Source organism: Oncorhynchus clarkii, chromosome 7 (assembly GCF_045791955.1).
Source record: "Oncorhynchus clarkii lewisi isolate Uvic-CL-2024 chromosome 7, UVic_Ocla_1.0, whole genome shotgun sequence".
NCBI lineage: Eukaryota > Metazoa > Chordata > Actinopteri > Salmoniformes > Salmonidae > Oncorhynchus > Oncorhynchus clarkii.
The window spans coordinates 29,487,471-29,515,082 of NC_092153.1; the positions used below are offsets into that span (position 1 = coordinate 29,487,471).

A 27,612-nucleotide genomic window follows, 5' to 3' on the forward strand; every position below is an offset into this window, starting at 1 on the left:
TTGTCACAAAAGCAGAATTAGAGATACAAATTAATCACTAACCTTTGATAATCTTCATCAGAAAATAAACACGAACCAAATTTACTCCACTACCCTGAATTTCAAACAAAAATGGTACTATTCAGATCCCTACACAGGTTCAGGAACCTGGGAGGGGAGAACGTCTTCATTCAGTACTCCTTGTAACATTTTCTCTGTGATGTCCTGGAGATCCAGAAATCCATTTGCCGCCTACACGATGATGTCTAGCTTCTTAGATGTTTTATTAGTTTATTATTAATGCAATTTATCACTGCGGCAATGAGGGCAATACAAACGCATTTTTGTTGTAGAAACTCCTCCAAGCTAATGCAGAAACTGCTAGTTTTGGACGAAGGTTACTAATAATTTATTAATGCAATTTATCACTTGCTCTATAAACACAACAATGTCCACCTTCTACAATATTAGTGTGTTGGGATCCTTCTCCTGCATGGCTTCACTGCAGACTGTGGGACATCCACAACCTTCTCCTCTCTACTCCTTAAGCTATTTTCACTCCCTCCACATAGGACACCTGCTGGATGGGCCTGATCCTAGCTGCTGTGACATCCTTCATCCGTACAGGGCATTCCAAGGACTTGGGAACGTGATTCCCATCACAATTTCAACATGCTTCATCTGACTACGACATATTTATTCCTTCGACAAGCACTTGTCACATGTCCAAACATTTTTACAATGGTAACACTGCAGCGGCTTCTGTATATCTCACTTACCCAGGTTTTACATAAGATGGGTGAACCACTTCACCAAACCACAGTAAAACCACCTGTCTATCATTAATTTGAATCAACGTGCGAACAAAGCTTTCTCCTTTTGCGCTGTTGACATACAATCAGTATCATACCGCTCCTGGTCACTCGAACCGATTCCACTTTACCCAATTCATCCTTCACCATCTTTGAGACCGTTAACAGGTCACCCACAAAAACATCCTTGCTGATGATTCCCACTCAGACCCTAAACTGCTGTTCATTACCAACTCTAGCCCTTTTCACTCCACTGTTCTTCACCATCGTCCACTCAGTCTCACCAACTGTACTCACGCCAAGAGAATCCCACAATACTTCCTCCATTGTTCCTCCAGTCATCCCTGGACTGCCTTGTTCTGTGCTGTGAAAGATGTGAGAGTTTGTGTTCTCAAAGTAGCATCTATATTGTTCTCGTTCCATCTATATTGTTCTCGTTCCAGCACATCTGTTGCTTCGCCAACTTGTTATCACTTTCGTCTGCACTACTTGCTGCCCATTTTCTTGGGCACAGGGACTATGGTCTGCTTGAAACATGTTGGTATTACAGACTCAGACAGGAGATGAAAATGTCAGTGAAGACCCTTGCCAGTTGGTCAGCGCATGCTTGGAGTACAAGTCCTGATAATCCGTTTGGCCCTGCGGCTTTGTGAATGTTACCCTGTTTGAAGGTCTTACTCACATCGGCTGCGGAGAGCGTGATCACAAAGTCATCCGGAACAGCTGATGCTCTCATGCATGTTTCAGTGTTACTTTCCTCGAAGCGAGCATAGAAGTTATTTTGCTCATCTTGTAGGCTCGTGTCACTGGGCAGCTATCGGCTGTGCTTCCCTTTGTAGTCTGTAATAGTTTGCAAGCCCTGCCACATCCGATGAGAGTCGGAGCCGGTGTTCAAGGGGTACATCAATCTCCCCAGGGTAGCAGTAATACGTTGAGAGATTTGTTCACAAAGGGTTACCCCTCCCATAGGTGGCTCATTATTGGGATTCATTGCTGATTCCTACCTGTAGCTCACTATGAAGTGTCTCGTGATACAGGTAAAGGGCCCTGTTGGAGATTGGTGGTTGGTAGTGGAGTCGAGCGAACAAGCAGGGTTGGACACGGCCATGTTATTATCCCACACAGTCCCTGTTTTTCATATGAACCCCGTTCCTGGGAATTAGATTTGATTACAAATCGTCCCAGTCTGTTACCACAGAAGGGGCCCGTTTGTCCCATTCCCAGCAAGGTTACGAGGCGCTTTGTCATTTCCAGAGTCATTTTATTTTGGTACTGTCCATATGTAGCTTGTTTTTGGTCACAGAATGGCTAAATAAGTGCAACATTTTACCTGGAGCTAACTATGCAGAGCATAGGACATGTCGAATGACTTTAGCTTCCCTCCAGGCCTGAGTGCACACGCTCTCTAGTAGGCTTAAATTAAAGATACGGAAAATAGGAGTGGCAATATAGCCCGCTATTATCCTCAGTAATTTTCCATCTAGATTGTCAGACCCCTGTGGCTTGTCATTGTTGATAGACAACAATAATTGTTTCACCTCTTCCACACTGACTTTACGGAATTCTAAATTACAGTGCTTGTCTTTCATAATTTGGTCAGATTTCCTCGGAAGTGTAGTGTCAGCGTTTGTTGCCGGTATGTCATGCCTAAGTTTGCTAATCTTGCAAATGAAAAAATCATAAAAGTAGTGGGCTTTGATGAATGAGCCATCTGATTCAGTTAATGATGGAGCAGAGTTGGCCTTTTTTCCCAAAATTGTATGCAAGGTTCTCCAAAGCTTTTTACAATCATTCTTTGTAATTTATCATTGTTTCATTGTTTTTATCTTCTTTTTCTTCAGTTTAGTCACATGATTTCTCAATTTGCAGGACATTTGCCAATCGGTTGTACAGCCAGACTTATTTGCCATTCCTTTTCCCTCATCCCTCTCAACCATACCATTTTTCAATTCCTCATCAATCCACTTGAATTTAACCATTTTTACAGTAATTCTCATCGGTGCATGCTTATTAGTAACTGGAATAAGCAATTTCATAAATGTGTGCAGTGTCTGGTTGCTCCTCATTACACACCACAGAGCAGCAAATATTATTTACCTCATCAACATAGGAATCACCTGTTTTATTAAATAATTGAGACACAAATGACTCGAGGGAACCAGAGATTAAGATAGCCTAACCAGAAGGAAAAAAACCTCTTCCTTAGCATTCTCCTCACACTGCTGCTGGCCTTCGTAAATTCTGACGTTACGCTCCTGAAGTTTCCAGTAATAGGCTACAACAGCAGTCTTTTCCATTTGGTGCCAATTTATCTGACCATTTCTACTGATCTGGTGCCACTGGAACAGTTTCATTTAATTTATAATTGTAATAATAATAAAAATAGTCTTTGTATCTCAAAATCATTATCTGTGACTAATCTATATTCTATATAAATCGAAGTGAAAATTATACAAATTTAAAAGTAACTTTTATTGCCATTGCCAACTGTGTAAAAAATAGCCTACATAAAGCCAACAAATAAAAACAGCTAGAAATATCCAGATAAAAATAAATAACTTTGGCTGCGCATGGCCTATCTACATAGTTCATACAATGTTTCAAGTTCTATCACCTAGGTCGGTCCGAAACTTGATATAAAATATTCTGGGTCCTCAGTTTCCCGCGCCAGTGAGTTTGGAACAGACACAGCAGAAGGCTATTTGTGTAAGGGATAAGTAATCAGATATTTTATGAAATTTCCACTGGATCAGAGCATTACATTTTTGCCTTTCATGTCGAGTGGTTATAAAGAGTGAGAGCTGGAAATATTTTACAAATACTTTGAGGAACTTTGTTTACTTGCTGTTTGAGGTGAAGAAAAAATTACTTGGAGAAGCGCCACAAATCATTAGTGGTGGTGCGTAAATACTATCACATATCTCCAAATAGGTGCATCCCTCTCTGCATCGCTGTGTGCCCTCTGTTTGCTAAAACGCAATTTGGTTGCAGAAACTCCATGCTAATGCGGAAATCCCTAGTTATACCAATACTATAGACCTAATATAGGACCCATAACTTCACCTAACAACAACAACAACATAGACCTACAGAAAGGTGCCTATATTGGAGACCAAAAGCTGTCTGGCACACTGCTTAGGATTTCAACAACTTTAAAACGTATTTCTAGCATACAATCGTCAATGTTACTACTAATGGAAAACAAGACAAAATATGACTATTGTTGTTCACTTGACTGTCTTAAGACAAATGTAAAATAATTTACATTCATTACAGATGTCATTGTTTGAACAACATCATGGCTACGCTGTTGGCATCACCTTTTTACAGTGGATTTTTGCTGTTGTGGGCCTTAAACCACCTGTCCGACTTTGTTCACACAGGAGAGAGACGTGACTATCGTGGATCCTCTGGGCGGCCTCAACAACCTCATGATGCTGACGAGGCAGAGAAGAGTCTCTCCACCTCAAAACACCAGCAGAGACCCACAGGGAAGAAATCTCATTGCTGCTCTGACTGTGGGAAAGGTTGCAAATCTTCATCAGAACTTAAAATATACCAGAGAACACACACAGGAGATAAATCTTATAGCTGTGATCAATGTGTGAAAAGTTTTATTACATCAAGCTCTCTGACTATACACCAGAGAACACACACAAGAGAGAATCCCTATAGCTATAATCAATGTGACAAGAGATACTCTGATAAAAGATCTCTGATCAAACATCAGAAAATACATGGAGTTGTTTCATGATATCAATGAAATAATGTCACAATGTAGAATGTTTTAACATTGTAGTAGGAGTATTTTAATGATGTTCTACCTTATCGTTTGCCCTGTTCAATTGATTGCAGCATGATATGGATATTAGCCTCGGGGGAAAATCCAGGCTCTGAATTGAAAGAGTATTATTTAGCAAAAAGTGACTAACAAAAAAAGAGCTGTGTTACACTTACTGCGTTGGTGACCCACTAATCAAAATGCAGCACTCCAAAATGTAGCTAGCTGTTTTCTACAAGTTGAAAAATCTGCTTGTTTAAAAAATACATGTAATATGATCACTGTTGCAGATGTTTCTGTATATACACATGAAAGCAGTATAATAAATTGGTCTATAATCAGTTTTATTAACAATCTGACATCACTCCAGTATTTCTTGACAACATTCAAATGCTAATTGTATTTATTCCACTACTGAAGAAGCATGACTCAAATCACCTCATATTACAAACATCCAGCCTGACAAAAGATACATGTTTTATTATTCCATGCCTCACCCTTAAGTGAATTATTGCCAATACATATTAACAAAGGGGTGTACATTTGGTTTTGATTTTCATATTTACAATTTGTAACATTTAGTAATCAATTACTTATGTGTTACGAATCCCTTTTGGCCCGACAGTCTAGGGGGGGGATGGTAATGAGACGCGTAACATAACTCATGCAAATTATAATTGTGACAAAGTAAAAGTGTGAACGAAATAACCAGGACAACTGAAATCTACCGTCAAACTCAAGGTTTATTCATAAACACACGGTAATGGGGGGGGGGGGGAGCAGGAAAAGGGGCTGAGCTGGACCTAAGGAAAGAAACAATAAGTATTCAAAACACCCCTAAGCTAGACTAGCCTATTTCAACAACAGCTAACTAACTAACCAAAAATACAGTGGGTGGTCCGCCCAGTTCTAACTAGTGTATTTAACAAAGTCTACCTACGGGTAGTGTATGCCCATGGGCGACTTGTCTTGGTTTCCCCTTTTCCCACCAGCAAAAACAATACTCACAGGAGATGAAGTGATTTGGAGGTGCTCAAACAAAAGATAGGTTAAGACACAAAGAGAGTGAAACACAGAGATCTACATACATGGCATTTACAGAGAGATTGAGCTCTAAAGCAAACAACTGATGGTGTTTTTAAACCAAGGGAAAGGAACTGTGATAGGGTAGGAAACAGGAGGAGGTGTGTCTTCTGATTGATGATTGATTGTTGACTGATTGGGGAGTGATGATTTTCACCTGTGAGGGGAGAAGGAGAGAAAAGAAACACACACAGGATACACACACAGACACAGGATACCTGTATCCGTAACATATGCAACCAGCTGACCATTTTTGGGTACAATTATATTGGTTGCCCTGCTTTTAGATATAATTATATTGAATTATATTTTTACCCTTATTTTAGAATATCAGGATTCATTCTCAGATGTGCCAATCCAAATGCATGACATTGGGGACTGGGCCCCGATCCCACAACATGCCTATCGAGTGAACCCTGAAAAGAGAGAGAAGCTCCGCAGTGAGGTGGAAAGTTACTATGGATATTGCAGGTGTTGGTTGCGGATTGTCACAAGGGTGGGCAGTCAGCAAGATTTGTGTTTAGCCAGTGAGTTTCCATGGATTACAATGTATTTTGACTGCATGTTTTTCCGTATTGGAGATTAGAATTACAATGTATTCTGTTCCAAGGGGACGAGAGTTGAAGAACTTGGTGAGTTCTAGAAGCTAGTGTTGTCTTAAGGGGAAGGTGTTACAGGCTTTGGTTTTTCCATTTATGTTTTGAGGTTGGACTTTCGCACATAGGACACACTGATTGGTGTCACCTCATTAGTCAGTATGTGTTACACCTGTGCTGGCTTGTCCATCTCTTTAGTGGGAAGGTGTTTCAAGTCAAGAAATGGAACGGCAAGGCTGCAGAGCTGTGTTCAACCACCTCAAGCCCCTGGTAGAGCCGGGGGTAGTGTTTACCAAGCCTTCAGCAGGCCGGGCAAGTGGGATCTATCCAAGTTTTCAGCTGTTGAATCCTTTGACGTATTGTTGAGTTCAACAAATGTACTGCGTTGGTTGAAAAGTGATACTAAAATGACATACCATAGTGGAAGATATCTTGATCAATCTTCGTGTAAATTCAGTATATGTTGCTTTTCCACATTTGTTCATTGGTTTTGCAAGAGTCTGATTGGTTGGTCATTGGGTTCATAATGTTTAAATCAAGCTTTATTTATACAGCACATTTCAGACATGGATGCTTCACAGGAAAAAAATGAAAATAAACAAATATTTAATACAAACATAACAGAAAAAACAGAATAACTAAAACTAAACTGGAAGACTAATAGGCATTCTAAGTAAATGTCATATATTTAAAATATTAACAATTCACTGCAATATCCAACCCAAAATATCTTGTCTTACTCCATTGTTTGATGTTACGTTCTCCAGCAAGAAAACCAAAAATGTCCCTCAAATAGAAGAGGGAACAAACAACAACTAAAACTAAACATGTTTTAGGAAGGGCTCTGAAAGACACTGAGGGTATCCACTGAAAGTTTTCTAGTAACAACAACTGGGACCTTAAAGACACCCACCATGAGACCCACTAAATCTGCCCAAGAAGAGGCAAACAAAAAAAAAGCCACACCAAACTTAAAGACAGGAAGCAAACCAAAAAAGATGGAGCAACTAAAGGTGTTGACTCTCCACATCTATCAAGACAACAGGAGCACTGGACCAGACACTCTTAAATAAAACCTGGACCAGCTCAGGAAAAACACCTTCCTACTAACGAGATGGACAAGCCAGCACAGGTGTAAGACATACTGACTAACAAGGTGACACCAATCGGTTCTCCCTACATGCTAATGAGCTATACGTGCTAAAGTCCAACCTCAAAACCAAAGCCTGTAACACCTTCCCCCTTAAGACAACAAATATATCCTATATATATCCTTTGTTGGACAAGTTTGCTCACCACCAACAGAAAACAATTTCCATTTCACATTATAATCAACTACAATGCTTCACCAATATCAACACGGTGTCTACTGTCAACAATTTAAAATTTTATAAACTATTTTTTCCCACTAGCTTCTAGAACTCTCGTCTTTCTAAAACTCACTAGATTCGAAAACTCTCGTCTGCTTGGAATGAGCCCAAACAAAACTAATCTCAATACAAAAAAACGTGCAGTCAAAATAAATTGTGATCCATGGCAACGCACTGGCTAAACACAAAACACAAAACTTTTTGACTGCCCACCCTTGAGAAAATCAGCAAGCAAGTTGTCCTTACCACAGACATGTCTGATTTCAAGAGGACTCCTGCAATATCCGTAGTAACTTTCAGTTTTAATGTGTCCAAATCAATAACCAATATGCAGAAACAGTTTGGGATCAATTGAAAACCTAAACATAAAATGGGCTATATACACAAACATCTGCCACAATAATAATATTACTTGTAATTTTTAAAACAAACCTTTTAAAATGCTGTTGTTTTGACAAGTAGCAATAAATCACTGATATCGATTTGGGGGAAATCAGGCTGTATGTGCTGTTGAAACTAACTCAAAAACCACACGGAATATGGGAATAATGTGTACATCCCTGGTTAGAGCACAACTTGTAGAAAACAGATCGCTACATTTTGAAGTGTTGCATTTTGATTCAAGTGGATCACCAACGTGGTAAGTGTAACATCTCATTTTTTGTTAGTCACTTTTTGTTAAATCACATAAATAGTACTCTTTCAATTCAGAGCCTGGATTTCCCCCCTGAGGCTAATATCCATATCATGCTGAAATCAATAGTTTAGGGGACAAACGTTTAGGGTCCTACATTGTGACATCATTAAAATATTCCTAGTACAATGTTAAAACATTCTACATTGTAACATTAATTCCCTGATATTATGAAACAACTCCATGTATTTTCTAATAATTGATATGAGATCTTTAATCAGATTATCTCTGGTCACTGCTATAAAATGTCTCTCCTGTGTGTTCTCTGGGGTACTCTCAGACTGCTAGATTGAACAAAACTCTTCCCACATTGATCACAGCTAAAAGATTTATCTCCTGTGTGCGTTCTCAGGTGTACTGTCAGGACGCTAGATGAAACAAAACTCTTTCCACATTGATTACAGCTATAAGGTTTCTCTCCTGTGTGTGTTCTTTGGTGTATTTTAAGTTCTGATGAAGATTTGATTTGCAACATTTCCCACAATCAGAGCAGCAGTGAGATGTATCTCCTGTGTGAATTCTCTGGTGTAGTTTTAGTGAATCTAATCTTAAGTAACACTAACCACAGTCAGAGCAGCAGTGAGTTCTCTTCCATGTGGGTCATTGCGGGTGTTTCTTGAGATGTTCTGATCTGGAGAGACTCTTCTCTGCCTCTTCAGCATCATGAGGTTGTTGAGGCTCCCCAGAGGACCCAAGATAGTCCTGTCTCTCTCCTGTGTGAACAACAAAGTCACACAGGTGGTTAAAGGCATACAACAACAAAAACACAAAAAATTTGATGCCAACAGGGTAGCCATGATGTTGTACAACAATCAACGTCTGTAATGAATGTTAAAATTATTTGACAATTGACCTAAAATGAGCAAGAATAGTAATATTTTATCTTGTTTTCACATTAGTAGTAACATTGATGATTGTAGGCTAGAAATAAGTTATTCATGTTGTTGAAACTCTAAGCAGTGTGCCAGACGACTTTGGTCTCCAATATTGGCCCCTTTCTGTGTTTAATAAAATTGCGGCACGAGGGCGATGCCCATACAATTTGATTGCAGAAACACCTCCCTGCTGATGAGGAAACCGATAGTTATGGATGTACTATCTGCCTGGAGCAAAAATGGTGAGCAAAGATTTTAGTTTTTCACAATATATGTGAATGTGAATGGGGGAAAACTCAGGGGAGTAACCTCAATTTACAGGTTGCTTATGAGTGCATTTCACACTACTTTGGATTATAATTGTAAGGCTCGTTTGAATGTCCTGCTTAATATGTTTGTGTCACCACAGCAAATCAACCGCTTTGTACTTAAAAAAACACTTCAACCAGTAAAATGCTCTTTGGCTAGCTTTTCCATCAGCCTGACAATGAGGGTTTGTACATTGTTTGCCAAATTGCCCATAACTTCACCTAACAACAAATATATGTTGTTGTGATGTTTGTCATTTGACTGGCATTCAGAAAACGATTTCCTGGATCAGCTGATGATAGTTGAACATGTGACTGTAACTAAATAGCTACAGTATTAAGTATTATGTGTAATTATTGAAGAACCGCGTTAATGACAGTATCCATTTGGGTGTTGACAAAGATTTGATTTTTTAAATGTTTTTTTTTTTAAATGACATTTTTCTTCACCTTTAGGCCAGGTAGGCCAGTTGAGAACAAGTTCTCATTTACAACTGCGACCTGGCCAAGATAAAGCAAACAGAGTTACACGTGGGATAAACAAACGTACAGGCAATAACACATTAGAAAGTCTATATACAGTGTGTGCAAATGGAGTAAGGAGGAAAGGCAATAAACAGGCCATGCTATGGGTGGGTGTTGCTATGGTGGCCAGTGAGCTGAGTTAAGGCGGAACTTTACCTAGCAAAGACTTATAGATGACCTGGAGCCATTGGGTTTGGCGACGAATATGTAGCGAGGGCCAGCCAACGAGAGCATACAGGTCGCAGTGGTGGGTGGTATATGGGGCTTTGGTGACAAAACGGGTGGCACTGTGATAGACTACATCCAGTTTGCTGAGTAGAGTGTTGGAGGCTATTTTGTAAATGACATCGCTGATGTCAAGGATCGGCACGGTAGTCAGTTTTACAAGGGTATGTTTGGCAGCGTGAGTGAAGGAGGCTTTGTTGCAAAATAGGAAGCAGATTCTAGATTTAATTTTGGATTGGAGATGTTTAATGTGAGTCTGTATGGAGAGTTTACAGTCTAGCCAGACACCTAGGTATTTGTAGTTGTCCACATATTCCAAGTCAGAACCATAAAGAGTAGTGATGCTAGTCGGGCGGGCGGGTGAGGGCAGCGATTGGTTGAAGAGCATGCATTTAGTTTTACTAGCGTTTAAGAGCAGTTGGAGGCCACGGAAGAAGAGTTGTATGGTATTGAAGCTCATCTGGAGGTTTGTTAACCTCTCTACACTACTGTCCCACCTGACCAACATCCAGTGAAAGTGCAGGGCGCCAAATTCAAACTACAGAATTGTAAATATTTAACATTCTTGAAAAGACACATGCAATATGTCAAATTAAAGCTTGACTTCTCGTTAATCCATCCAATGCGTTAGATTTCAAAAAGGCTTTATGGCGAAAGCAAACCATGCGATTATCTGATGACAGCACCCCATAAAACAAACACAGACAATCATATTTCATCCCGCCAGGAGCAACACAAAACTCAGATATAACGATATAATTCATGCCTTACCTTTGAAGAGCTTCTTCTGTTGGCACTCCAATATGTCCCATAAACATCACAAATGGTCCTTTTGTTCAATTAATTCTGTCGTTATATCTCCAAAATGTCCATTTATTTGGTGTGCTAGATCCAGAAAAACACCTGGTTCCAACTCGCGCAACATGACTACAAAATATCTAATAAATTACCTGTATTCTGAAAAATGAGGAAGTAAGAGCAGTCTGAATGAGTGGACCCTAAAGTGTCAGAGCTTTTTCATGCGCGCGACCGAGAGAGTGCCTTTCTTGTTTAACTTTCATATTGACAACGTTATTGTCCGGTTTAAATATTATCGATTATTTAGGCTAAAAACAACCTGAGGATTGAATATAAACATCGTTTGACATGTTTCTATGAACCTTATGGATACAATTTGGATTTTTTTGTCTACCTGTTTTGACTGCATTTGAGCCTGTGGATTACTGAAGAAAACGCGCCAACAAACTGAGGTTTTTAGATATAAAGAGACTTTATCGAACAAAGGGAACATTTATTGAGTAAATTAATGTCTGCTGAGTACAACCATTTAAAGATCATCAAAGGTAAGGGATGAATTCTCCCTCTATTTCTGACTTGTGTAACTCTTCTACTTGGCTGGTTATGGTTTGTAATGATTTGTTTGCTGGGCTATGTTCTCAAATAATCGTAAGGTATGCTTTCGCCGTAAAGCATTTAAAAAAAAAAATCTGACACCGTGGTTGGATTCACAAGAAGTTCATCTTTAAACCTATGTAAACTGTTTTCTGAATTTTGGCGCCCAGCAGTTTCACTGGCTGTTGAAGAGGTGGGACGCTAATGTCTCACGTACCCAAGAGAGGTTAACCCAGGCCCTGTGTCCCCCCAGGCACTCTCACTTGTTAACTTCTGTAACCATAAAAGCCTTGGTTTCATGCATGTTAACATCAGAAGCCTCCTCCCTAAGTTTGTTTTACTCGCTGCTTTAGCACACTCCGCCTACCTTCATGTCCTTGCCGTGTCTGAATCCTGGCTTTGGAAGGACACCAAAAATTCTGAAATTTCCATCCCCAACTACAACATTATCCGTCAAGATAGAACTGACAAAGGGGGAGGAGTTGCAATCTACTGCAGAGATGGCCTGCAAAGTTCTATCATACTTTCCAGGTCCATGCCCAAACAATTCAAGCTTCTAATTTTAATCTTCTAATCTCCAGAAGTAAGTCTCTCACTGTTGCCACTTGTTATAGACCCCCCTCAGCTCCCAAACAGGTGACCAAACTGGGATATGCTCAACACACCGGTCATCCTACAATCCAAGCTAGATGACCTCAATCCCACACAAATAATCAAGGAACCCACCAGGTACAACCCTAGATCCGTAAACATGGGCACCCTCATAGATATTATCCTGACCAACTTGCCCTCCAAATACACCTCTGCTGTTTTCAATCAGGATCTCAGCGGTCACTGCCACATTGCCTGCATCTGTTATGGGTCCGCGGTCAAACGACCCCCCCTCATCACTGTCAAACGCTCCTTAAAACACTTCTGCGAGCAGGCCTTTCTAATCGACCTGGCCCGGGTATCCTGGAAGGATATTGACCTCATCCCATCAGTAGAGGATGCCTGGTTGTTCTTTAAAAGTAATTTCCTCACCATCTTAATCAGCTAAGACAACAACAGGTAAAATGGCGATGAATGGGCAGATAGGGTCAGTTAACTACACACAGGGCCTGAGTTCAAGGCTGGAGCCGACAGATAAACAAAATAGAGATTTGTGATTAATGAACAGTCCAACAGGCATCAGCTATGTAGCCAAGTGATCATAGGGTCCAGCGAACAGCAATATATGAACCAAGGAAGCCGTTAGGTAGTCGATATTAGGCTAGCCAGGAGATGCGCCTGGCTCAAGGCTAACTGGTGCTAGCTTCGGGACAAGGACGTTAGCCACTATAGCCACGTTAGCCACGTTAGCCAATATTGCAACATATACAAAGACTTAAAAAGATAACATTTACAACAACAAACACGTCTTACTAGTTTTGGAATAGTTTTCATTTTTCAAACAGGTTTGTTATTTTATTTCAGTTTACTAAATAGTTTTCCTCTAATTACTTTTTCTATAATAAGCATGTGGGTTTCCCCTATCAACCAGTCATAGGTACTAGCGACAAAGCGCCTCGTAACCTAGCTGGGAATGGGACAGACGGAACCCTTCTGTGGAAACAGATGGGGGCTAAATCAACTTGTTCTGAATAAATCTAAATCATGGTTTAGGGTTTCTGTATCAAAATGGACTTTTAACAAATTAAAATCCTTTGGAGTAATTTTGACCCCAGCCAATAGCACCTTTGATAAATAGGACGTTTATTTCAAATCAAAATCACATTTTATTGGTCACATACACGTGTTTAGCAGATGTAGTGAAATGCTTGTGTTTCTAGCTCCGACGGTGCAGTAATGTCTAACAAGTAATATCTAACAATTTCACAACATATATCCAATACACACAAAACTAAATATTTGAATCTAGGTTTCTCTGTAGACATGATCCATCCCACCAGAGCGTGGAGGGGCAACTGTATCGGTGGTTTTGACCAGATCAACACCTGCAGATATACAGTATAGTGCCTCCCATGTACTCTCCTAAGATTGGACTTTTCTATACCACATATCACATGACTGTGTTCCTGCCAAGGCAGCAGCTACTCTTCCTGGGGTTTATGATGGATCTCCATTAGTTCCTGCCAAGTAAGACCTAAGGTCAGGGAGCGCATCAGCAGGGAGCAACATGATAATTAATGATTTCTTAACAACCATTTTTTATTTAATGTCTATTAAGAGTATCTTGTCAACTTTATTTCACTTGGTGATGTTTCATTATAGAGAACATAACATGACATCTAAGTAGCTGAATGTGATTATGGACTAACAGTTTGAAGGACACAACTCATGTTATTCTGGTTAAACAGTGGGAGACTAGTTGTTTAAGGAGTGGGGAGTTTTTTACAGTTAGGAAATAATATGTCATATTTTACTCGTACCTCAGCCAGCAATGTGAATGGTTAGGAAATAATATGTCATATTTTACTCGTACCTCAGCCAGAATTGTGAATGGTGTCTGATGCAGTGACATACTAGACCATGGCAGTAAATCTAATACTTAGTTGTTTTTAGTCAGGCATGAAAGGTCTGGGGTGGTTCAGTGGTTATAAGTTACATCTCTTGTCATGCTGGCAGGGTCTGAATCAAACCCAATGTCCAGTGGGATTGATCTGTTTGATCCAATCGTTTGTTTCAGTAGTTGAATCCTTTGCCGGATTGTTGATTTCAACATTTTTCATTTTCAACATATGCACTGGGTTGGTTGAAAAGTAATACTAAACTTACCATGCACTTTATTGACAAAGTGGAAGAATTTTATTTATATATAAGTTATTACAATGCCATTCATACAAAACAAACCATCAATATTCCAAACAAAATCAAATATAGGCATTTTTAAATTAAAAACGAAACAAAAACCCAATAACAAAAAACTCAGGGGAGCATCTTCCCTCCCTTTCATGCCTACAAACTACATGTCCCCGTCCCTAATCTATCCCCTTAAATCATCTAAATTAACCCCAGCCCTAAACCTCCCTTCCACCTCTCACAGGCAGCATGCTGCCCCAACTTCCTCTCCTCCCTCTTCCCCCTCAAATTTCCTTCCAACCTCCTCACTATCCCCTCCACCCCCCAATCTCTCCCTGTCTTTACCATGTCCTACCTGGCTTCCCACAGCCCCCATTTAAAGAGGCTTATGAGAAGTCAGAGCAGAAACCTGTCCCTGACCGTCCCCCTCACTCTCCCTACACCTCTCTCTACCCTAGCCCAAACAAAACAAAATGCCCTTTCACCCACCTAACAACAGCCGTGCCCTAGCCCATACTACTCCGGCAAAGGCACAGTCCCAAAAGGTGTCTCCTCCCCGCCACAAGATGGTCTTGGACATGTGGGGGATGGTGCCAAGCTATGCCTGTACATGATGGAACGTACCGGCAAGCACTTATGGAGGCTCAACCAATTCAGGTCCTTGAGCTTGTTGTCCAGAGCCCGCGCCTGCACTCCCTCCCAGACCACTACCGGGATACCCACTACAACCTACAACCCACCACTCTAACATCCCCTCACACATGGACCAGAGGCCTTCAATCCCACGAGACAAACCAGTAAAGGCTTCAATGAAAGCTAATCCAGCACATCCCGATCTCATTTCCAGTACCCACTACCAAAGAGGCAGACTGGTGATCTCACCTGCAGGAGCACCCCGTCATGATCCGAAAAGAAAACAGGCAACAGCTGCCTAGACAACTGACCCAAGGACCTAGACAGAAAAATATAGTCAAGCCTCCACGCAACCCCCCGGGAGTTGCACCAAGTGGAACCAGCCATTGTCGGAGTAGTGTGCAGTTCTCCAACCATACCATGGCAAGCACTATCCCCCCTACCCCTAAATCTATATTAAAATCCCCCCCTATCACCACTTTGTGGCGCACAGGGGCGCCATCTCCACCACCTCCTTCCTGTCTGCCGCCACCTGTGGCCCGTACACCCCCACTAATCTATATCTGCAATCCCCTAAGGTGACATCCACAACCAAAACCCTCCCCTGCAAAACCACAAATTAACCCTCAACCTTTACCTCCCTGTGCCCACATAAAATCCCTACCCCTGATGAGTGCAACCCCCGTATACCCCAAACCGAATCCCCCTTGTCCCACTCCCTCCTAAATCTATTAACATCCCAGGTGAACCCCCTTTAGGTGAACCCCCTTTAAAAAACAAGTCAAAACCCACACCCTCTAAATAACTAAAAACCACCCTCCTCTTAACAAAATCCCTTAAACGCTTACATTTAAACTAACAAAAGTTATAGTAGGCTCCATTAAAAAATATATAAAATAAATTCAAAAACAACCATCACCCAACTACTAAACCCCCCCTCAGTTGACCAGCCCTGAGCCGTGCATCAAGCTCCTCCAGGAGTTGAGGGGCTGGGGAAGCCAGCGAGGACACAGAAGTTTCTCCCACCCCCATCACTCGATTGGCCACCCCCTCCATGCCCCCTTCCCTCTCGCTGTCTGTCAAGAGCCCCTTCCTCTTCCCTCTCTTCTTTGACGATGGTGGTACCAGGAAGACACCACCCCCACCATTCCCCCATCACTTCCACGAGGACACTCGGCATTCTGCTGTCCCCCCACTCCCTCCTCCTCCACTGGTCCTGCAACCGACTCCTTCTCCACCACCTCTACCGCCTTTGCTGCTCTCTCTGGCACCTCCACTCGCTTGATTCCTTCCGCCTCTTTTCCCCTCCTCTCCTCCCGGTTCTGCTGCTCCTGTGCCTTCTCTGTCCCCCTCTCCTCCTGCTGCCGCTCTTTGCTCCTCCACCTTCCGTGAGGCCATCCCCTCTGGGCCTGTGCTCGGTTCTTGGTCTGGGCCTCCTCCCCTTCCTCCCCCATCCCCCGCTCCTGCTCCCCCCCAACAGCAGACACATATGACCTCTGACAAGCCGGGCATTCCTGCCACAGGTGTGCTGACGAGCCACACCCGTGGCACACCTTGAGCTCGTCACAGTCCTTCGCCTCGTGCTCCCCAGATCCACAAAATCTGCACTTTCTTGTGCTGCACGAGGCTAGGATGTGGCCGTAGGCCATACAACGCCTACAAAACGGGGGCTGACGTGCATAAAACAATGTCTCCCTGTCAGGCCCAGGGTGAACATAGCTGGAGGATGAAGGTAGCCGCCCAGTCCCTTTGGGTCCTCCCTGAGGAGGGCCTGGGAGTCTCTCCTCCTGTTCCAAAAACCCAGGGAGTCTTTGAGGTGCCTTGCTGAGGAGATGTCATCCATGTATCTCGCCAGAAAGGCCCTCACTTCCTCGTCCTTGACGTATGGGTTATAAATGTTCACAGTTACAATCCTGAAATAGTTTTTTTGCCAAGCTGGTTACCTCGTAGTGGCACATCGACCTCGCACCTCCCACTTCTCTCACCTTTTTCAGGATCTCGTTGTGTTTTTCTTCTGAGTGTAAAGCCACATCATAAGTTCCCTCCAACAGGTAACCTTGGAGGCAAAACACATCCTTCCCTGTCAGTTTAAGGAGCCACATCAAGATAGTCCTTCCAAACGGTTCACGTCCGAATGGCTCAGTCTCTTTGTCCTTCCACGCAAAGCAAACTGTATTCGCCAGACCGATCCCAGGGACCGACCTATTTGAAGAATTTTGCACCATATCCAGTCCGCTCTCTTCTAAAAAAAGAAAAACTGAAAAGAAAAGCAAAAATGGCTGAGAATCATTACCCCAAAAAACTTTACCGCCCTCCGGCCTTCGGCTTTCAGCTAAGGGGTTACGGTACCTCAGTACCCAACTTTAACTTAGCCACACAGGAGAGAAGCCTTATAGCTGTGATCAATGTGGCAAGAGATACTCTGATTCAAGTGGTCTGATTAAACATCAGAAAATACATGCAGGAGATCCACAGAGTGTGGAATGATCTCCAACACCAGACCTGGGTAGTCAAACACAGAGTGTAGAATGATCTCCAACAACAGACCTATATACATCATATCACATTTTATTTGTCACATACACTTGTTTAGCAGATGTCATTGCGGGTGTAGCAAAATGCTTGTGTTTCTAGCTCCAACAGTCCAGTAATATCTAACAAGTAATATCTAACAATACACACAAATGAATGGAATTAAGAATATATAAATATTTGGACGAGTGATGTCAGAGGGGCATAGACTAAGTTCCTTGGAGTACACATCACGGACAAACTGAATTGGTCCACCCACACAGACAACGTTGTGAAAAAGCAGCAGCGCCTCTTCAACCTCTGGAGGCTGAAGAAATGTGTCTTGTCACCAAAGGCACTCACAAACTTCTACAGATGCACAATCGAGAGCATCCTGCCGGGCTGTATCACCGGCTGGTACGGCAACTGCTCCGCCCACAACCGTAAGGCTCTCCAGAGGGTATTGAGGTCTGCACAACGCATCACCGGGGGCAAACTACCTGCAAACTACCTGCCCTCCAGGACACCTACACCACCCGATGTCACAGGAAGGCCATAAAGATCATCAAGGACAACAACCACCCGAGCCACTGCCTGTTCACCCCACTATCATCCAGAAGGCGAGGTCAGTACAGGTGCATCAAAGCAGGGACCGAGAGACTGAAAAACAGCTTCTATCTCAAGGCCATCAGACTGTTAAACAGCCACCACTAACATTGAGTGGCTGCTGCCAACATACTGACTCAACTCCAGCCACTTTAATAACGGAAATTGATGTAGCCTACATGCTATACTAGCAAAACAATTAATCATATAGCTGTCGGCTATATTAGCCACGACTTGCCGTTCTTTGTGCAGCTTCAAATGTCGAACGAAGTTGTTGCGCCTCCGTCTGTAATGTTCTTCCTGGATGTTTTGCAAGTTGCAATCCGTTTTTTGTTGATACAGCGTAGTCTTTATATCTGAAAATAATAATTACTTAATTACATCAAGCGTTCCAATGGCAAAACGTTTGATTTAATTACATCAAGCGTCCCAATGGTAAAACGTTTGATTTAATTACATCAAGTGTTCCAATGGTAAAATGTTTGAGTTCATTGTGACACGGTCACGTTGCCTGCTGTTTATTGCCACGTTGGGATGCAACCTTTTTTTAATATCCTTTTTTTTATTTTTTTTATTATAATCTTACCCCCGTTTTTTCTTCCCAATTTCGATCTTGTTTCATCTCTGGGGGAGGCGAAAGTCAACTCCTCTGAAACATGACCAAACCGAACTTCTTCACACCCGCCCGCTTAACCCGGAAGCAAGCCGCAACAATATGTCGGAGGAAACACGGTTCGTTCACCTGACAACCGAGTTCAAGCCTGCAGGCGCCACAAGGAGACACTAGAGCGAGATGAGCCAAGTAACTATTGTGTTATTGACAGTAAATTTGTTAATTCCATGTGTAACTCTGTGTTGTTGTTTTTGTCGCACTGCTTTGCTTTATCTTGGCCAGGTCGCAGTTGTAAATGAGAACTTGATCTCAACTGGCCACCAGGTTAAATAAAAGAGAAAGAAATAACACATAATAATATATAAAAATGTAGGAGCAGTATAGACCTAGTCTGTTCATTATATACATCTACATGATGTATTGTTACACCATGTAGGAGCAGTATAGACCTAGTCTGTTCATTATATACATCTACGTGATGTATTGTTACACCATGTAGAAGCAGTATAGACCTAGTCTGTTCATTATACACATCTACATGATGTATTGTTGTTACACCATGTAGCAGCAGCATAGACCGACAGTAGCTGGCTACTTATTTAGATTTAGTATGACTTAATGAAACTGCCTTAAATGTGCTGTAGTAAACATTTTTTATTCGCACTAATCAATCAGCACATTCCTGTCTTTGTATGTCTCAATATAATAGTATTATTTAATTAAATCCATTTAAAATAATCTTTGTCTGAAAATAAAATATGATCCTCAACTGCGTTTCCCCTCCAGTCAGCAGACGGCGATGTGCGTCTTTCAGGCGACGCTGCCAGCGTGACGTATAATCTAGTGGACGGTTCTTCAGAAACAGCTGGTCAACCACCTCCGTAGCCTGCTAGACGACATAGCCGAAAGATTCAAGCTATTTATACGCTTTCGGTGTATATTACCTACTGTGTTTTACACACTCTTCTGTCGTATCTACTTGTTAACCTATTTAATTTAATATTACGTTATTTTGTATTAGTCAGCTATAGTAGCTGGCTGGTTAAGTTAGCACTAGCCTAGTCGCTAATGATAGCTAGCTAACATCCCCGACCATGAGCTCCCTAAACTACTCTCATCCTGTTGAAGAAGAGGAGGTCTGCTGGACGGAGAAAGAAACTCTGGGGCTGAACATTGTCGTGAAAGAGGAGGGTGACGTTACAGTAAAACAAGAAGTAGAGGGTGTTACAGTGAAAGAAGAAGAGAAAGACGTTTCAGTGAAAGAAGAGGAAGACGCGTTCAGGGTGAAAGAGGAGGAGTATGTTACTGTGAAAGAAGAGGAGGAAGAAAAAGGGGAGGATGTAGCTTTTGGAGTGAAAACGGAAGGGGAGATTACTGTCACATTGAAAGATGAAGAGGTGGAGATAGGAGATCTGATTAACACCAGTAAGTACCGCCTTACATGTGTTTTTAACTTTGGATATTCGGAGTTGGCTCGTCAATACCTCTTCAACGGAGGACCCAGGATGATGACTAATATGTCTAGAATCAGACGACATAGAGAACAAGCTACCCCTTGTTTTTTCCGTTCCGTTTCCAAAAAGTGACTTAACATATATATTTGAGAAGGGTCTATCTGCTGACCGCAGACTGGGGGGCACGGCGTGTAGTGATTTTCGTGTAGTGATGATTTACTACACGGTGCCCCCCAATAGTGCCATTTGAGAGTTGGGTTGGCTACACCAAAGATTATGGATATACTGACAAGATGTCTCTCCGGCCCTAACAAGGGGAGTCGTTGTCCACAAAGCGGCACTGCGGGTTGTCTAGCTCCTGTCTATTCTTTCTTTGGATTGATGGATTCATCTTATTATTGTAATCTATTGTTTATATTCTATGAGGGTTGTTGTCGTCAACCGCCTGTATTCAATGAAGAGAGATGCTAAGCTACTAGCATGAATTTGCATAGCGATCTGGAGACAACTCTTAGTGTTTTTATCAAAGTTGTCGGTATATCACGTGTCCACATAACTTAAGCATTACGAAACTTCTGTTAGATCAAGTAAACCTCACATAGCAAATAAGCCATTCATTTTGTTGTTGACCAAATTTGACACTTTCCACATAATAATTGTTTCCACTTGGATACAACCAACTGTAGCCCACTGGCATGACCGAGAGAGCTACAACCTACTGTATCCTACTGGCATGACCTAGAGAGTTACAACCTACTGTAACCTACTGGCATGGCCTAGAGAGTTACACCCTACTGTAACCTACTGGCATGACCTAGAGAGTTACAACCTACTGTATCCTACTGGCATGACCTAGAGAGATACAACCTACTTTAACCTACTGGCATGACCTAGAGAGTTACAACCTACTGTAACCTACTGGCTTGACCTAGAGAGCTGTAAAGTTCCTGGATTTTAAATGAATTTTTTTCTAGTAACAATGATAACTTGTATCTTCCTATCCACTTGTGGGATCCCTCTCCTTTGTCGTCCTCTCTACACCAATAACAGACAACTACTGTGGGATCCCTCTCCTTTGTCGTCCCCTCTACACCAATAACAGACAACTACTGTGGGTTCCCTCTCCTTTGTCATCCCCTCTACACCAATAACAGACAACTACTGTGGGTTCCCTCTCCTTTGTCGTCCCATCTACACCAATAACAGACAGATACTGTGGGTCTCCCAATCACGGCCGGATGTGATACAGCCTGGATTGGAACCAGGGACTGTAGTGACGCCTCTTGCACTGAGATGCAGTGACTTAGACCGCTGCTTTCGTGTGTGTGTGTGTTTAACTTTTTAACTGTACTAGAATGCTTAAAAGGCTGCTAAAATTTTAAATATCGGTTATCGGTATCGTTTTTTGGGACAAGGCAACTAATTGGCCAAAAATGTAATATCGGTGCATCCCTTTATTCTAAAATTGATTATTATTTTTTAAATCCTCATCAATCTACACACAATACCTCATCATGACATCACAATATACCCCGTAATGCCAAAGCAAAAACGGGTTTCGATTTTTTTGCAAATGTATTAAAACTATTCCCCAAGATAACTAGTCTGAGTAATGTAAGATGTAAGATCCCAGGATAACTAGTCTCAGAGTAATTTACGATCCCAGGATAACTAGTCTCAGAGTAATGTACAATAACTAGTCTCAGAGTCTAAGCCTTGTCTGAGGGGGAGGTTTTTCTAAGCTATATGGAATTGTTTTAAGAAGGTTTAAGTAACATGAAGGGCTTCCCCAGTATAGTACTGTAGAAACACCCTCCAACATGAAGGGCTTACCCAGTATAGTACTGTAGAAACACCCTCCATCATGAAGGGCTTCCCCGGTATAGTACTGTAGAAACACCCTCCAACATGAAGGGCTTCCCCAGTATAGTACTGTAGAAACACCCTCCATCATGAAGGGCTTCCCCGGTATAGTATTGTAGAAACACCCTCCAACATGAAGGGCTTCCCCAGTATAGTACTGTAGAAACACCCTCCATCATGAAGGGCTTCCCCAGTATAGTATTGTAGAAACACCCTCCATCATGAAGGGCTTCCCCAGTATAGTACTGTAGAAACACCCTCCAACATGAAGGGCTTCCCCAGTATAGTACTGTAGAAACACCCTCCATCATGAAGGGCTTCCCCAGTATAGTATTGTAGAAACACCCTCCAACATGAAGGGCTTCCCCAGTATAGTACTGTTTTAAGGTTATACCAATGATAATTAGGCTTTATGATTTAGAAGTATCAACCAAAAATATTAATAAGTTAATTTGTGTCAAATTATTAGGCCATACTGCTATAACCCATAGTAACACATTGGATAACATTCACAACATGGAACAACAGTAACCATAGTAACCTTGTTTCCCTCAAAACATCTAAAGGAAGTTTGTTCTGAAGTGTCTGGTTTCCTAATTAGCAGGGAGGAGTTTCCACAACCAGATATACTACATCCATAACTAGTCGTTTCGTCATTACCAGATATACTACATCCATAACTAGTGGTTTCCTCGTTAGCAGGTATACTACATCCATAACTATCGGTTTCCTCATTACCAGATATACCACATTCATAACTAGTGGTTTCCTCATTACCAGATATACCGCATCCTCAACTAGTGGTTTCCTCATTACCAGATACAGTGGGGCAAAAAAGTATTTAGTCAGCCACCAATTGTGCAAGTTCTCCCACTTAAAAAGATGAGAGGCCTGTAATTTTCATCATAGGTACACTTCAACTATGACAGACAAAATGAGGGGGAAAATCCAGAAAATCACATTGTAGGATTTTTAATGAATTTATTTGCAAATTATGGTGGAAAATAAGTATTTGGTCACCTACAAACAAGCAAGATTTCTGGCTCTCACAGACCTGTAACTTCTTCTTTAAGAGGCTCCTCTGTCCTCCACTCGTTATCTGTATTAATGGCACCCGTTTGAACTTGTTATCAGTATAAAAGACACCTGTCCACAACCTCAAATAGTCACACTCCAAACTCCACTATGGCCAAGACCAAAGAGCTGTCATAGGACACCAGAAACAAAATTGTAGACCTGCACCAGGCTGGGAAGACTGAATCTGCAATAGGTAAGCAGCTTGGGTTGAAGAAATCAACTGTGGGAGCAATTATTAGGAAATGGAAGACATACAAGACCACTGATAATCTCCCTCGATCTGGGGCTCCACGCAAGATCTCACCCCGTGGGGTCAAAATGATCACAAGAACAATGAGCAAAAATCCCAGAACCACACGGGGGGACCTAGTGAATGACCTGCAGAGAGCTGGGACCAAAGTAACAAAGCCTACCATCAGTAACACACTACGCCGCCAGGGGCTCAAATCCTGCAGTGCCAGACGTGTCCCACTGCTTAAGCCAGTACATGTCCAGGCCCGTCTGAAGTTGGCTAGAGAGCATTTTTGATGATCGAGAAGAAGATTGGGAGAATGTCATATGGTCAGATGAAACCAAAATATAACTTTTTGGAAAAAACTTCCATCAGCAAGGGCATTGAAGATGAAACGTTGCTGGGTCTGTCAGCACGACAATGATCCCAAACACACCACCCGGGCAACGAAGGAGTGGCTTCGTAAGAAGCATTTCAAGGTCCTGGAGTGGCCTAGCCAGTCTCCAGATCTCAACCCCATAGAAAATCTTTGTAGGGAGTTGAAAGTCTGTGTTGCCCAGCAACAGCCCCAAAACATCACTGCTCTAGAGGAGATCTGCATGGAGGAATGGGCCAAAATACCAGCAACAGTGTGTGAAAACCTTGTGAAGACTTACAGAAAACGTTTGACCTCTGTCATTGCCAACAAAGGGTATATAACAAAGTATTGAGATAAACTTTTGTTATTGACCAAATACTTATTTCCACCATAATGTGCTAATAAATTAATAAAAAATCCTACAATGTGATTTTCTGGATTATTTTTTAAAATTTTGTCTGTCATAGTTGAAGTGTACCTATGATGAAAATTACAGGCCTCTCATCTTTTTAAGTGGGAGAACTTGCACAATTGGTGGCTGACTAAATACTTTTTTGCCCCACTGTATCTGGTAATGAGGAAACCACTATTTATGGATTTAGAATATCTGCATGGAGCCAAAATGGTAATCGAAGATTTTAGTTTTCACAATGTGTTCTGAATATTACAGTAGGACCCATAACTTCACCTAACAACAACATAGACCTACTGTAGGACCCATACAGTGAGGGAAAAAAGTATTTGATCCCCTGCTGATTTGGTACGTTTGCCCACTGACAAAGAAATGATCAGTCTATAATTTTAATGGTAGGTTTATTTGAAACAGTGAGAGACAGAATAACAACAAAAAAATCTAGAAAAACGCATGTCAAAAATGTTAAATTGATTTGCATTTTAATGAGGGAAATAAGTATTTGACCCCTCTGCAAAACTCTTCTTGGCAATCACAGAGGTCAGACGTTTCTTGTAGTTGGCCACCAGGTTTGCACACATCTCAGGAGGGATTTGTCCCACTCCTCTTTGCATATTTTCTCCAAGTCATTAAGGTTTCGAGGCTGACGTTTGGCAACTCGAACCTTCAGCTCCCTCCACAGATTTTCTATGGGGTTAAGGTCTTGAGACTGGCTAGGCCACTCCAGGACCTTAAATATAACTTTTTGGTAAAAACTTCCATCAGCAAGGGCATTGAAGATGAAACGTGGCTGGGTCTTTCAGCATGACAATGATCCCAAACACACCACCCGGGCAACGAAGGAGTGGCTTCGTAAGAAGCATTTCAAGGTCCTGGAGTGGCCTAGCCAGTCTCCCGATCTCAACCCCATAGAAAATCTTTGGAGGGAGTTGAAAGTCCGTGTTGCCCAGCAACAGCCCCAAAACATCACTGCTCTAGAGGAGATCTGCATGGGGGAATGGGCCAAAATACCAGCAACAGTGTGTTAAAACCTTGTGAAGATACAATTGGTGGCTGACAAAATACTTTTTTGCCCCACTGTATACTACATCCATAACTAGTGGTTTCCTCATCAGATATACCACATCCATAACTAGTGGTTTCCTCATCAGATATACCACATCCATAACTAGTGGTTTCCTCATGACCAGATATACTACATCCAGAACTAGCGGTTTCCTCATTACCAGATATACTTCATCCATAACTAGTGGTTTCCTCATTAGCAGGGAGAAGTTTCTACAACCAGATACACTACATCCATAACTGCAAACAAATTGCGTGTGCATCGCCTTCGTGCTGCAATTTTAGGAAACACAGAAAGGGGCTTATATTGGAGACCAAAAGTCGTCTGGCACAGTGCTTCGAGTTTCAACAACATGAATAACTTGTTTCTTGCCTACAATCATCGATGTTACTACTAAAATATGACTCTTCTTGCTCATTTTAAGACAATTGTAACATTCATTATAGACTTGAATTGTTGTACAACATCATGGCTTCACTGTTGGCATCACCTTTTACAGTGGATTTCTACTGTTGTGGGCCTTTAACCATTTGTCTGACTTTGTTGTTCACACAGGAGAGAGACGTGACTATCGTGGAGCCTCTGGGGTGCCTCAACAACCTCATGATGCTGAAGAGGCAGAGAAGAGTCTCTCCACATCAGAACACCTCAAGAAACATCTGCGGAGATCCACATGGAAGAGAACTCACTGCTGCCCTGACTGTGGGAAGAGCTTCACCTCATCAGGCATTAAAATTCATCAGAGAATCCACACAGGAGAGAAACCTTTTTGCTGTGATCAATGTGGGAAGAGTTTTACTACATCTGGCTCTCTGACAGTGCACCAGAGAATACACACAGGAGAGAAACCTTATAGCTGTGGTCAATGTGGGAAGAGGTTTACTCAATCAAACAGCCTGATATCGCACCAGAGAATACACACAGGAGAGAAACCTTATAGCTGTGATCAATGTGGGAAGAGTTTTACTACATCTGGCTCTCTTACTTTACACCAGAGAATACACACAGGAGAGAAGTCTTATAGCTGTAATCAATGTGGGAAAAGTTTTATTCAATCTAGCTATCTGACAATGCACCAGAGAATACACACAGTAGAGAAATCTTACAGCTGTGGTCAATGTGGGAAGAGTTTTTGTCAATCTAGAGATCTGACAGTGCACCAAAGAACGCACACAGGAGAGAAACCTTATAGCTGTGGTCAATGTGGGAAGAGTTTTATTACATCTAGCATTCTGACTCGACACCAGAGAACACACACAGGAGAGAAACCGTATAACTGTGGTCAATGTGGGAAGAGTTTTATTACATCTAGCATTCTGACTCAACACCAGAAAACACACACAGGAGAAAAACCTTATAGCTGTGGTCAATGTGGGAAGAGTTTTGTTCGATCTGGTCATCTGACAATACACCAGAGAACACACACAGGAGAAAAACCTTATAGCTGTGGTAAATGTGGGAAGAGTTTTGTTCGATCTGACTATCTGACATTACACCAGAGAACACACACAGGTGAGAAATCTTATAGCTGTGACCAATGTGGGAAGAGTTTTACGACATCTGTCTCTCTGACTTTACACCAGAGAATACAAACAGGAGAGAAACCTCATAGCTGTGATCAGAGATAATCTGATAAACGATCTCTGATCAAATATCAGAAAATGGAGAAGGAGTTGTTTCATGATATCAATTAATTAATGTCACAATGTAGAAGCCTAAACGTCACCCTGTTCTATGGATTTCAGCATGATTAATATTAGCCTCAGGGGGAAATCCAGGCTCTGAAATGGAAGAGTACTATTTATGTGATTTAACAAAAAGTGACTAACAAAAAAAGAGTTGTCCTCTAACCAGGGATGTTCACATTATTCCCAGAATCCGTGTGGTTTCTGAGCTGTTAGTTTTAACAGGACGTGCAACCTCATCTCCCTCCTCTCTCGGCACAATTGATTTCGACGTGATATCGTTGAGTGATGACAAATAAGTGTTGTGTTCCTTTGTTTTGCAACCCCTAAATTTAAATGGATCACTCCAAAATGTAGCTGACTGTCTTCTGCAGGTTGTCCTCTAACCAGTGAGGTAAAATATATCTCCCATTTTCATGTGTTTTTTAGTTGTGTTAGTTTCAACTGCACGCACAACCTGATTTCCCCCCTAATCGATATCAGTGATTTATTGCTACTTGTCAAAAACAATAGTGTTTTTGGTGCTTGTGTCCGTGGTGAGGACCACGTGGTTCCTGATTGTCTCAAGGGTGGGCAGTCAAAAAGTTTTGTGTTTTGTGTTTAGCCAATGCGTTGCCATGGATTACAATTTATTTTGACTGCACGTTTTTCCGTATTGGAGATGAGTTGTGTTTGGGCTCA

The 27,612-nt window shown here is 41.8% G+C and overlaps 2 protein-coding genes and 1 long non-coding RNA gene across 3 annotated transcripts in view; 1 reads left to right on the plus strand and 2 right to left on the minus strand.

Annotated features, from left to right (window-relative positions):
• Window positions 1-27,612, minus strand: part of LOC139413168 (zinc finger protein 180-like) — a 70,077-nt gene that overhangs the window by 18,562 nt on the left and 23,903 nt on the right. The window lies entirely within an intron of this gene.
• On the minus strand, window positions 6,767-18,888 carry LOC139413181 (uncharacterized). The gene is made up of 3 exons (XR_011634772.1): window positions 18,758-18,888; window positions 18,410-18,527; window positions 6,767-9,028 (listed from the first exon to the last, which is right to left on the minus strand). It is a non-coding gene; the product is annotated as an uncharacterized lncRNA (long non-coding RNA).
• Window positions 19,644-27,066, plus strand: LOC139413162 (zinc finger protein ZFP2-like). Its single transcript, XM_071160260.1, has 2 exons — window positions 19,644-20,209; window positions 25,802-27,066. The coding sequence occupies exons 1-2, from the start codon at window positions 19,879-19,881 to the stop codon at window positions 26,872-26,874; spliced, it is 1,404 nt and encodes a 467-aa protein (XP_071016361.1). The 5' UTR covers window positions 19,644-19,878; the 3' UTR covers window positions 26,875-27,066.